This window comes from Microcaecilia unicolor, chromosome 11 (genome assembly GCF_901765095.1).
Source record: "Microcaecilia unicolor chromosome 11, aMicUni1.1, whole genome shotgun sequence".
NCBI lineage: Eukaryota > Metazoa > Chordata > Amphibia > Gymnophiona > Siphonopidae > Microcaecilia > Microcaecilia unicolor.
In genome coordinates this window covers 146,135,772-146,148,549 of record NC_044041.1, presented here as the reverse complement: position 1 = coordinate 146,148,549, position 12,778 = coordinate 146,135,772, and the positions used below count along the sequence as shown (strand labels likewise).

At 43.8% G+C, this 12,778-nt stretch overlaps 1 protein-coding gene across 5 annotated transcripts in view; it reads left to right on the top strand.

Moving 5' to 3' along the window:
- Nucleotides 1-12,778, top strand: part of CCDC61 (coiled-coil domain containing 61) — a 647,013-nt gene that overhangs the window by 128,258 nt on the left and 505,977 nt on the right. For all 5 annotated transcript variants that reach the window (XM_030218079.1, XM_030218082.1, XM_030218080.1 and 2 more), the window contains exon 3: nucleotides 5,626-5,708. In XM_030218079.1, coding sequence (XP_030073939.1) covers nucleotides 5,626-5,708 — 83 coding nt within the window. The remainder of the gene's footprint in view (nucleotides 1-5,625; nucleotides 5,709-12,778) is intronic.

The following is a 12,778-nucleotide window of genomic DNA, read 5'->3' as shown; positions in this document are numbered from 1 at the left end:
ACGTCCCTCACCAGAACATGCGCTCCACTAAGGACCAAGTCTAGAATTTTTCCTTCTCTCGTCGGCTCCTGCACCAGTTGCTCCATAAAGCTGACCTTGATTTCATCAAGGAATTGTATCTCTGTAGCGTGTCCCGATGTTACATTTACCCAGTCTATATTTGGATAATTGAAGTCACCCATTATTATCACATTGCCCATTTTGTTCGCGTCTCTGATTTCTTTTATCATTTCTGTGTCTACCTGTTCATCCTGGCGAGGCGGACGGTAGTACACTCCTATCACCGTTTTTTTCCCTTTTATACATGGAATTTCAACCCACAATGATTCAAAGATGTGATTTGTGTACTGCTGAATTTGTAATCTATCTGAGTCAAGGCTCTCGCTAATATACAATGCTACCCTTCCACCAGTCCGGTCCACCCTATCACTACGATATACTTTGTACCCCTGTATGACAGTGTCCCACTGGTTATCCTCCTTCCACCAGGTCTCAGTAATGCCTATTATATCCAATTTTTCGTTTAGTGCAATATATTCCAACTCTCCCATCTTATTTCTTAGACTCCTAGCATTTGCATATAGACATTTCAGAGTATGTTTGTTGTTCTTATTTGCATGATGCTTAGTACCTGAAACTATTGATTTGACATCTTTTGTCTGATCTTTAGTTGTATTTAAGGGCACCTGGTCTACCACGGTCTGTTGTGCTACCTCACTATCCAGAAACCCTATCTTCCCTGTTTGTGAGGTATCTCTGCCTATCACTATCTTGTTCCCCTTTACACATGGAATTTCAATCCATAGGAATTGCAAGATTTGTTTCGTTTCCTGCAGAATTTTCAGTCTAACGTATAGTAACATAGTAGATGATGGCAGAAGAAGACCTGCATGGTCCATCCAGTCTGCTCAACAAGATAAACTCATATGTGCCACTTTTTGTGTATACCTTACCTTGATTTGTACCTGTCTTTTTCAGGGCATAGACCTTATAAGTCTGCCCAGCACTATCCCTGCCTCCCAACCACCAGCATTGCCTCCCACCACCGTTTCTGGCACAGACCGTATAAGTCTGCTCAGCACTATCCCAGCCTCCTACTACCGGCTCTGCCACCCAATCTCTATTTGATTCAAGGCCCTCCTTAACATACAATGCTAATTCCACCAATTTGATCCACCCTATCACTATGATATAATTTGTACCCTGGTATGACAGTGTCCCACTGGTTATCCTCCTTCCACCAGGTCTGAACTAAGCCCTACTGTGCCTTTTAGAGTCTATCTGTTAATACTGTGGCAGAAAATTCAAGTTTTTAAACTATAGGAAAAAGGGTATGGAGACTAGCTAATAAAGTTAACCTTTTTTTTTTTTTTAATTCTAACTGTGTTTATCAGTATCCTACAATTCCCTTTTAAACCCAATCTTTGTTAGCAAGCACAGAGCAAAATAATTTCACTTACCCAGACAAATGTCCTCTTCTCTTAGAACTTCTCAGAAAGAAAGTTAAATGGGACCTTTCCTCTCTATATAATTTGGATTCTAAGGAGACTGCTTCAAACAAATCCTTTGAAGCTAGCCCAGTAATCAGATTGCCCTTAGTAACCTTTGCCAAATATTCTACTTCCTCACACCTTATTAACCCCTCTTTCAAGTCACTAGCAGTGCTACCTCTCCTGCAGGCAAAGAATATAAAATAACTTTCTTTTAGGACAGTTTAAGACTTGCTACTATCTTTTTTTAATACTCTTGGCTGTTCAGTTTAAAACTATGGGGAAAGGGTTGTCCACTATGGAAACTAGTTAATAATGCTTGCTTCTCTCTCTCTTTTTATTGTTATTTTTTTTTCTAAGACTGAGCTAGGCCCTACTGTGCCTTCTAGAGTCTATCTGTTAATGCTATGGCAGAAAATTCAAGTTTTAAAACTATGGGGGAAAGGGTATGGAGACTAGCTAATAAAGTTTGCTTTATTTTTTTTTTCTTAATTCTAATTGTGTTTATCAGTATCCTACAATTCTCTTTTAAACCCAATGTTTAAGTTACCAAGCACAGGGCAAAATAGTGTCACTAACCCAGAGAAATGTTCTTTTGTCTCAGAACTTCTCAGAAAAAGAAATGCTTGTGGTTCTTTCCCATCTCTGGAAAAGGTTTGTTTGTAGATTAATACCTTTCAAATATTTGGATGTCTGTACCATATCACCCCTGTCCATTGTGATAAAGTCACCTCTAGGATAGTTGGGTTAAGGCAGTTTCAGTCTGAAATACAAGTCCCAGAAGGCATTGCAGGCAAGGAGCCAGAGGGGGAGATGAAGAACCCGGACTGGACTCCTAGCTGCAATCAGGGAAGACATGGGTGTAAGCTGGCAGGTTGTGTAGAGTGGCTGCCACTAGGCGTAAAGAGAGTTAGGAAACCCTGTGGGCAGGAGCTCATCATTGGTCTCATTAGTCTAATGCTTAACTCAGCTGGTTTGGGTGTGAGGAAGCTGATGGAAGGAGAATGATTGGTGGTGGTAGCTGAAGCCAGGGATTGATTAGGCAGGTGGGAAGGAGTCTCAGGAGTTCAGTTCAGGAGAGAGAACGTTGGTGGTGCCTTTTATATATATAGATATAGTCAAACCAAGTGTGCTGGTTTTAGACAGATATTCAATTTTAACTGCCAGAACTTTGACCATTCTTCTAGTTTTTGGAGATTTCTTCTCAAGGTTTCTACTCTCTGGAATATCCTATTGGTTATCTTTGTGTCACCCACCACCCTGTGGTCAACCAGTTTCCAATTCAGTTCACCACTTTGGGTCCTAAGTTCAGCTTATTCATGAGTTCTTTGGCCAATCAGATTTGTTTGGCGGGATTTTCCTCTGGTAAAGCCGTATTTTCTTGGATCCTGAAACCCGTTGGCTTCTAGAAAGTTAACTATCTTTTCCTTCAGCAGCGATTCCATTATTTTTCCTACCACCAACATGAGGCTTACCAGCCTGTAGTTTCCCACTTCTTCTCTGTCTCTGCTTTTGTGAAGAGGGACTACATCTGCTTACCCGTGCCGTCAGCATCTTCTTCAGGTGTTCCCCCAGTTTACCAAAATCAGCATGTGTGAAATCCAGTACTTTGAGTTTTGTTCGTATGCACTCCACTTGTTCTCTTATATCAAACCATATTGTGTGGTGATTACTGTTGTCTAGGTGGGCACCCACCTGGACTCTGGAAACACTCCATTTCTGAGCACCAGGTCCAGCATTGACCCTTCCCTCGTGAGTTCAGTCACCATTTGTCTGAGCAAAGCACTTTTGACAGGCATCCACGATCTCTCTGCTTTTTTCCAGTTCTGCTGACAGGATGTTGCAGTTCACATCAGGCGAGTTGAAATCTCCCAGCAACAGCACATACCCTTTCATTCCAAGCTTATGTTTATCTTTGATCAGATCTGTGTTCTGCTTCTCCATTTGTTCCTGACGTCTGTAGATAACAGGTTCCATCTTCTCTTTCCAGGACGATTCATGTAGCAGCAGTTCAGCCACTCTGATATTATGTTTCACATACAGTGCCACACCTCCACCATTTCGGCTCTCCCTATCCTTCCTAAAAAGATTACAACCCGGTATGGTTGCATCCCATTCATGGGAATCATTGAACCATGTCTCAGTAATAGCAACGATATCCACGTTTTCCTCAACATCGGGCTTGTAAATCTTGAATCTTTTTACTTAGACTATGAGAATTTGTGCTCATTGCTTTCCATGTGTTATTAAGTGAGTTTACCTTCCTCACTGCCATTGTTTTTTTTTTTTCTTCCTGGTGGTGACTTTCTGAATTCCCTTGCTTCCTTTTGTCATCCCCCTCCCTCTACTTTAAATGTATAGAAACATACTATCTGAATTTCTTCCCAAGGATCCTTTTTCATGTCACAGAGAGATGTAGCCAAGACACAAAACAGAAGGACCAAAACTTTACGATAGAAGTCAAAGCAACCAAACACACTGAGGAAATGGTCAGTTTGTAGGACCAAATTATCTTTATTCCAACCAGCATAGTCAAAGCAACTGAGATGAAGCGATACGACCGTGGTTTGGTGAAAGTGATGCCTGTGTCAGTGGTATCAAAACACGGGTTTGCTGATGTAATAGAGCAGCATCTCTCAAAGAAAACACTGACTGCTTGTCTATGAAAAAGGGCAATTCAGTACATTGAATGCACTGAATTGTAGCTACTGCCCGAGCTGCTACACATTGCTACAAATCTAATTATGACTTCTTTTTCTTAGACAAGCGGTCTGAGTGTTTTCTTTGGGAGATGCTGCTCTATTACACCAGCAAACTCTGTTTTGCTACCTCTGTTTCAGGGATCACTTTTGCCGAAACACTGTCATGTCGGATCATCTCATTTGAATTGCCTATGCTGGTTGGAAAAAAGATTATTTGTTCGTACAAGCTGACCATTTCCTCACTGTAGTTGCTTTTACAGAAAGATGTAGCCCATCACAGTCTGCTATTTTTTTTTTCACCAAGTTTCAAGCCACGTATTTAATTCCTCTGTTTTACGTAGTCTTTCCTCTCCCTTCCTTTATGTAGGAATAATTTCAAAAAAGGTGCAGTCCGAACCAAAGACTTGAGTCCTTCCCCAAGCTTCTGGAACGCTCTCTATAATTCAAACTTCCTATTGTTGGCCAGGTCATTTGTTTCCAGGTGGATTACAATATCAGTATTAGAATCCTTGCTATTCTTGGATCACATTCAGTATTTGGTTGGTATTTCTGGTAGCAGAGGACCCTGGGAGGCATTTCACTAGGTTGGGACCCTTGAACTGTGTTCTTAAGTTAATGCTTTTTATAATGGAGTTTCTTAGCAGTAAGAATTGTCTGCTTTGAGCTGATCTGTCATTGTTTCGGAGATGTCTTTTGGATTTTGTTACATTCCTTGCCTCTGGCTCCACCTCATTACTTCTTTTCTGAGCATCATGATGCTCCAGTGCAGCAAAGGAGTTGTAATAGGGGCAAAAGTTGGGAGGGTGAATGGCCTCTGTGACACAGGTCATAATCTACCTGAGACTACTGTGACCTATCTATTTCTCTTTTGCTTTATTTTCTGCAACTGTGCTGGTGGTAAATTGGCTGGAAATTGTGTAATCCTGGATGCTTCCTTAATTGCAGTTAATTCCTTCTTGAGTTTGTTGATTTCATCTTTCATAGCTAATATTTGGAGGCAGATGGGGCAAGTTCTAAGGTTCCAGATGGTTTGTCTTAGAATTAAGGCACAACATATATTGCATTGAACGAAAGTCATATTGATATGATTAACAAGTGTGAGAAGATGTACTATATTAAGGGATATCAAATGAGCAAGATTGTCCAGTGTAGAGTTTATTTATTTTATTTTTATTTTTGTATCCCGCGCTTTCCCACTTATGGCAGGCTCAATGCGGCGGGCAATGGAGGGTTAAGTGACTTGCCCAGAGTCACAAGGAGCTGCCTGTGCTGGGAATCGAACTCAGTTCCCCAGGACCAAAGTCCACCACCCTAACCACTAGGCCACTCCTCCAGATAATTGTCTCTTGATTTTCCTATATGTTGGATATCTAAAGTGAAATGTCTAAAACCAACTTAACATATTCTCTCATTTTTTTTAAAAATCCCTCTAGTTATTGAAGACTTGACTCATAAAACGGGCAACTTCAAGCAGTTCTCCATCTTCTGCAGCATGCTGGAGTCAGCCCTGATGCAGGTAGGTAGATCTTGAGGCAAGAGATCTGCAGGGGTATATTCATCAGCACAGATGAGTTCTTTTAGCTTTTCTTGTTTATAATTTTGGTTTTGTGTCTGGGATGGAGGCCAATAACTTAGTGGTGGTAGTTACTAAGAGGTGTTAAGGGAAAATATGATATTTACCAGTTAATGGGTGTTAAATGGCAAAACTGTATGTTGTTTATTTTAGTGTAACACATGCTCCATAATAATGAGGCAAATCAAGTAACACAGCTAGCACTGAACTTCACAAGCTGCATTACTTTGTGGAGAAATTAAAGCCAGCTTTGAACTGGTGGTGGTTTTACTCACTGAGAGCATTGGGTGGCTAATGTGCAGCCTGATGCTTTGGGAGCTTTTCTTAACTGGGCTGGAGCTAAAGTGGCATGTGCCCTCCTTCCACCTCCAGATGTATTAGACATTTCCCTGGTCTACAGATGGAAAGGACTAGGAGTAATCCCTAGTCACTCATGACCAGTTAGCTGTTGAGTTCAAAATGGTGCTTGGCCTCTAGTGGTTGTCTTGCAGTACTAAGGGTCAAACTACAAAATAAGACTGTTCTGCCAAGTAAGGGTGGGCCTCACTGGGGATCTGGGGAGCACCTTCAGTGGGGAATGGAGGGGTCTATGCAATACTTAAGTTCTATATATAATATGTGAACTGCTTTGATTGTAATTACAGAAATACAGTATATCAAAGCCCATCCCCTTTTCCCTTTATCTCTCTGAGGGCCAGATGCACAAAACTTATCGTGCCGGCAACAGGGGCGTAGCCACGGGTGGGCCTGGGTGGGCCCAGGCCCACCCACTTTCCGTCCAGGCCCGCCCGCCCACGTCGCTCGCAGAAATTCGTTGTCCTCCCCAGTCCCCGCCAGCGCTGCATTCTTTTCTTCGATCGTCGCCGGCAGTGCTGCCATTCACACAGGCAGCTCTGCCCCCCTTTGCCGCGTCCATCTGGCCCTACGTACACAGGAAGTGCATCAGAGTGGGCTGGATGGACGCGGCAGAAGGGAGCGAAGCTGCCTGTGTGAATGGCAACGCTGCCGGCGACGATCAAAGAAAAAAATGCAGGGACTGAAGCTGCCTCGTCTCTTCTGCTGCGCCGGTTGAAAGGGTTGCTGGCAGCGTGTAAGAATCACTGCTGCTGGCTGAGTCTCACCTGAAATCCTTCCCTCTGCCATGTCTTCCCCCCAACTATGAAGTAATTTCCTGGGAGGAACGCGCAGCAGAGGGAAGGCTTCTGGGTCATCAGCAGCAGTGCAGCAATTCTCTCTCTTAAATGCTGCCAGCAACCCTTTGAAACGTGCTGCGGTGCCGTGATGCTCCTGATGCTGCTTGGAGGGGGGGGGGGGGGGTTGGAGAGAAGATAAAATTGTTGGGCTGCTTGGGCATGGGAGGGGAGGGAAAGAAAAGAGATGCTACACAGGGGGTGTAGGAGTGAGGGAAATTGTTAGGGAGGGGAGGGAGAGATGCAGGGGGGTGTAGGAGAGGGAGACATGCATGGGAGAGTAGAAGAAAGGGGATCATTATTGGGATATGGGGGGAGAGAGAGGGATAATTGCTGGATGTAGGGTGGAGAGGGAAGGAGAAATGTTGGACCTGGGAGGGAGGGGAGGAAAAGGTACTGCACAGGGGAGAGAGGGATGAAGGAGAAATGTTACATGGTGGTGGAAGAGATGCTGCAAGGGGGGAAACAGATGTTAGACTTGGGATGCAAGGGTGAGAGAGAAGAGGAAAAGAGGGAACAATGTTGAACATGAGGGCGGAGGAGGGGGAAGAAGGAGGGACATGTAGGATCCAGGGGTAGAAGACAGTGAGGGAGAAATGCTGGAATGTGGGTGGGAGGGAAGAGGGGGAGAAATGCTGGCCCCTGGGGGAAGGGGAAAGAGAGAAAGGACAGGAAGACGCTAGAGGGGATAGAGGGTGGAGAGAGGAGAAAGAGGGAGCAGATGCTGGGCTAGAAGGGTTGGAAGGAGGCAGACACTGGGATGGTGGAACCATGTGGAAGGCCAAGGGGGTGGTAAGGAAATGAACGAGAGGATGATAGTGATTACGGGGAGTAGATTGACGATGGAAGGCTGGAGGAGGAGTGAGATGGGGAATAGGAGAGCTAGTGGGTGAAAGAAGAAGATGGAAATCAGGTAGGTATCTGAAAAGTAAAAAGGAAAAGGATTAGAAAATGAAGTTTGAGTGGACAGAGAGCAGGAAAGAAAGAAAAAAGATAGGAAAGAGCTAAAATGAAACAAACATCAATATGTCAGTGTAGTGAGGGAATGGAATGAGAGTGGAGAAAAGACAAATGAAGAGCAGCTGCTTGAAGGAGAATTAACAGAAAGACAGGAAAGTGGAAAAGAGAAACTTGAACCAACATAATGGAAAAATAAAATGACCAGACGACAAAGGTAGGAAAGACATTTTATTTTGAATTTATTAACTGAAATTTGTTAGCTTGAGAAATGTGCACAGCGGATATCATTTTATTGTGTTCAGTAGAAAAAAAGAAATATATTTCTGATTTTATTTCTCCACTGTAACATGCCGAGGTTCCGAGTTCAATTTTTGTCTACATATTTTTATTTCTAATTTGTGATCCCTTGTTCTGTATTTGGTGAGAGTCTGGGCCCTAGCATGTCTAACACTAGTCCCGACCCTTGCTGTAGCTGGTGGGGATCCCCAACCTACATCAGCTGAGGACCTCCTCTAAAAGCAGCTAAAACTCCCTTCTACTAAGCTTGGCAGATGGCGGCAACATCCTTGAGCCACTGTTAACTAAGCATGCATGGGGTGCCAGCATCGGTGTCTCAAGGCATTGTTTCTATTGCTGCCTGCCAAGCTTGGTAAAAGGGATTTGTGGCTGTCTTTGAAGGAAGTTTTCAGCTGACAGAGCTTGGGGATCTTTATGAGCTAAAGTATATTTTGAATTGGGAGGTGCCAGGGGAGATGTGGAGAGTGCGGGGAGGAGGGGGCGGAGACAGAGAAAATTTTGTGCCCACCCACTTTGGGCTCAGGCCCACCCAAAATTAGCCGTCTGGTTACGCCACTACTGCAGAAGATCACATGTCCACCATATGTGAAAAAATGTCCCTGTGTCCTTCTGACATCTCCAACATAAGTCCGTAGAACCGGGATACATAATTTTTAACTTGTCTGGTGTGTAATACCATCTACTTAACAGTTTATAAGCATTTTTCTTGATCAAAACACAGATAGATGCTTTTTTCACCTCAAAACAAACAGCCTTCCATTCATTCAAACTCAACTCACATCGCAAGTCCCTCTCCTAAGCACACATGTATGGCAGCTTAACAAGATCAAATCCCCTAATAAAACGATAAACATGAGTGATAGCTTTACCCATTTTCCCTAATGAAGCCCACATATTTTCAAAATGTTCAGTATCATCTGGATCCACCCGCAGCGAACCCTGACTAGAAAAATAATGTTTTACTTGTAAATATGCCAAAAAGTCAGAGGGAAAAAAGCCATGAGACTTGCACAGCTCTCCAAAAGAACGCATCTCACCCACATCCAAAAATTCCCGGAACCTACGAAAACCATGACAGGCCTAGTCTGAGAATGCTACTCGCTGTAAACCAGCAGAAAATCTTGGCTCCTGAGTGAGATGCGCAAACGTTGAAGAACCACTAGAGCCCCGAAGCTTATGCTTTAGAAACCCCCATAACGTCAATAGATGGGACACAAAAGGGTTAGACGTCAATCGCCTGTAAACTCTATTAGGAAGTGAGACCCAGAGGACCGCATCAAGGGAGTAATCACATACAAAATATTGATCCAATATTGTTGTAGATGTTCCCTCCACTCCACCCTGAAATCAGCTTAAGTTGCGCTGCCGAATAATACCACACCAAGTTAGGCAATCCCCTACCCCCCTGCTCCAGAGAACCCCACATCACTCTCTAAGATAACCTCGAGGGGCGTCCCCCCCCCCCAAACAAACCCAGAGATTTCAGACTGTAGACGCAAAAGTTCAGCTTTAAGCACATGCAGAGGGAGGGATTAAAATACGAATAATAATCTTGGTAGAAGGTTCATTTTAACTGCTGAGATTCTACCCCACCATGAGAGCCACCCATTCTTCCAGCTAGCCAAGTCCCTCCTCAGCTGATGAAGCAGAGGGGTATAATTCAAAGAATAAAGTAGAGATAAATCCCTAGGCACCTGTATTCCCAGACAGCGGAAACTAGTTCTGGACCTGCGAAAGGCAAAAGATTGCAATAATCCATCCACTGCTTCCTCCAATATATTCACTCCCATTAGCTCACATTTGTCATAATTAATTTTAAATCCTGATATCTGCCCATACCTGTTAAGTTCTTGTACAGTAATGGGGAAAGTTAATTGTGGAGCTCTTACATAAAATAAGATGTCGTCCGCAAACAATGCTATTTTGTGCTGTCTACTTCCTATTTGAATCCCCTTTATATCAGATATGTTACGACCTGCTGAGCAAATGGTTCTATAGATAGAGTGAACAGTAAGGGGGAGAGGGGACAACCCTGCCTGGTGCCCCTCTGGATAGGGAATGCTGAAGAATAACCCCCGTTGACTTTAATTCTGGCTGTAGGAGCCTTATAAAGACTCTGCAACCAACCAATAAATTTAGGGCCAAAGCCCATAAAGGTCAGAACCTCCCACAGATATGCCCAAACCACCCTATCAAATGCTTTCTTAGCATCCGTGGTTAACAAAGCTAAAGGAACCCCCTGCGATTGCGCTTCCCAAATAATATTTAGGGTCCTTCTTACATTATCTGCCACCTGGCGCTGAGGCACAAAACCAGATTGGTCCTCCTGTATAAGTTGCAGAAGTACTTAAGCAGCCAGCCATGACTTTCGCTAAAATCTTTACATCTAAATTGAGAAGGGAGATCGGCCTATATGAACCACAGGTAGCCGGATCCTTGCCAGGCTTCAAAATGACTGAAATCCCAGCCTCATGCATACTAGGGGAGAGAGAGAGACCCAAGAAACCATGATTACCTACCAAGTCCTGAGCAAATATCTTATAAAATTTAGCTGTATATCCATCAACTCCTGGGGCCTTACCCCCCCTTAAGACCCTTGACCACCCTTAGAATCTCTTCGGATGTTATCGGGAGCTCTAGCCCATCCCTTACAGTGGCAGACAACTCCTTAAGTCCACTATTTGCTAAGTACTCGTTAATCCTTATTGATGGTACCTCCTCCCCCCTGGAATATAGGTTTGTATAGAACTGAAAAAATTGTTATCTAATCTCCCCATCCGAGAAGAAAAGAGCATCTCTGGGCCCTTTAATCTTTGCAATGGTATACCCAGACTGACGCTGCCTAAGACAACGGGCCAGCATTCTCCCTGCTTTATTGCTAAATTCAAAGAATTTTTGTTGTAACAGCCGTCTATGAAACTCCATCTGTTCCACCTGGAGCCTCTGCAATGTAGCCTACATGCCAAGAGCTGGGGAAGTACGTTGGTATCCCCCCCCCCCCCCCCCCTTGGTGCAGTGCTTCCAGTCCCGTCAGCTGCTGGCGAAGCCCTAACTCTCGGGCACTGCGATCCCTCTTACGTCTGGTGCCCCATTTTATAAGATGTCCCTCTCACCACAACCTTGAGAGCATCCCAGCGAATACCATCAGCAACCTCTCCAGATAATTTCAAGATAATTTTTGATGACCTCACGTATCACCTTACAAACTTCCACATCCCCCAAAATGGATTCATTCAACCTCCAGAAAGTATGGTGCTCCTCCCCGCCTAGACCCAGCAGATGAACCCACACCGGGGCATGGTCAGATACATGAATACTCTCGATATCAGTGTTTTATACCTGGCCCCACATAGAGCGACTGCACCAGAGTGCGTCAATTTGCGTATAAACCTTTTGAGCATGTGAATAGAAAGAATAGGTACGCTGACCCGGATGTTTCAATCTCTACACATCAAGCAGATCTAGATCTTTAATTAAATGTGCAAGCTTCTCTCTATGGCCAGGACGAACAGACGGATGCGGAAATGTTAAAGGAAATCAGGGACGCAAACAAACTGGGCAACACAATAATAATGGGGGATTTCAATTACCCGCGTATAGACTGGGTTAATGTAACATCTGTACACACAAGGGACATAAGATTTCTTGATGAAATCAAGGACAGCTTCATGGAACAGCTAGTTCAGGAGCCGACAAGAGAAGGAAAAATACTAGACTTAGTCCTTAGTGGTGCTCATGATCTAGTGCAGGGGGTAACGATACGAGGGCCGCTTGATAACAGTGATCATAATATGATCGGTTTTGATATTGGCATTGAAGGAAGTGAAACTAGGAAATCAAGTACGCTAGCGTTTAACTATAGAAAAGGTGATTACGACAAAATGAGAAAAATGGTGAAAAAAAGACTGAAAGGAGCAGCTCGCAGAGTAAAAAACTTGCATCAGGCGTGGATGCTGTTTAAAAACACCATCCTGGAGGTTCAGGACAAATATATTCCACGTATTAGAAAAAAGGGAAAAAAGACTAAACGTCAGCCGGCGTGGCTAAACAGTAAGATAAAGGAAATCATTAGAGCCAAAAAACAATCCTTCAGAAAGTGGAGAAGAGAACCAACTGAAAGTAACAGGATAGATCATAAGGAATGCCAAGCCAAATGCAAAGCGGAGATAAGGAGGGCAAAAAAGGACTTTGAGAAGAAATTAGCGTTGGAAGCAAAAATACATAGTAAAAATTTTTTTAGATACATTAAAAGCAGGAAACCGGCCAAAGAGTCGGTTGGGCCGCTGGACGAAAATGGTGTTAAAGGGGCGATCAAGGAGGACAAAGCCGTAGCGGAGAAATTAAATGAATTCTTTGCTTCGGTCTTCACCGAGGAGGATTTGGGGGGGACACCGGTGCCGGAAAGAATATTTGAAGCGGGGGAGTCGGAGAAACTAAACAAATTCTCTGTAACCTTGGAGGATGTAATGGGTCAGTTCAGCAAGCTGAAGAGTAGTAAATCACCGGGACCTGATGATATTCATCCCAGAGTATTAATAGAACTAAAAAATGAACTTGCGGAGCTAC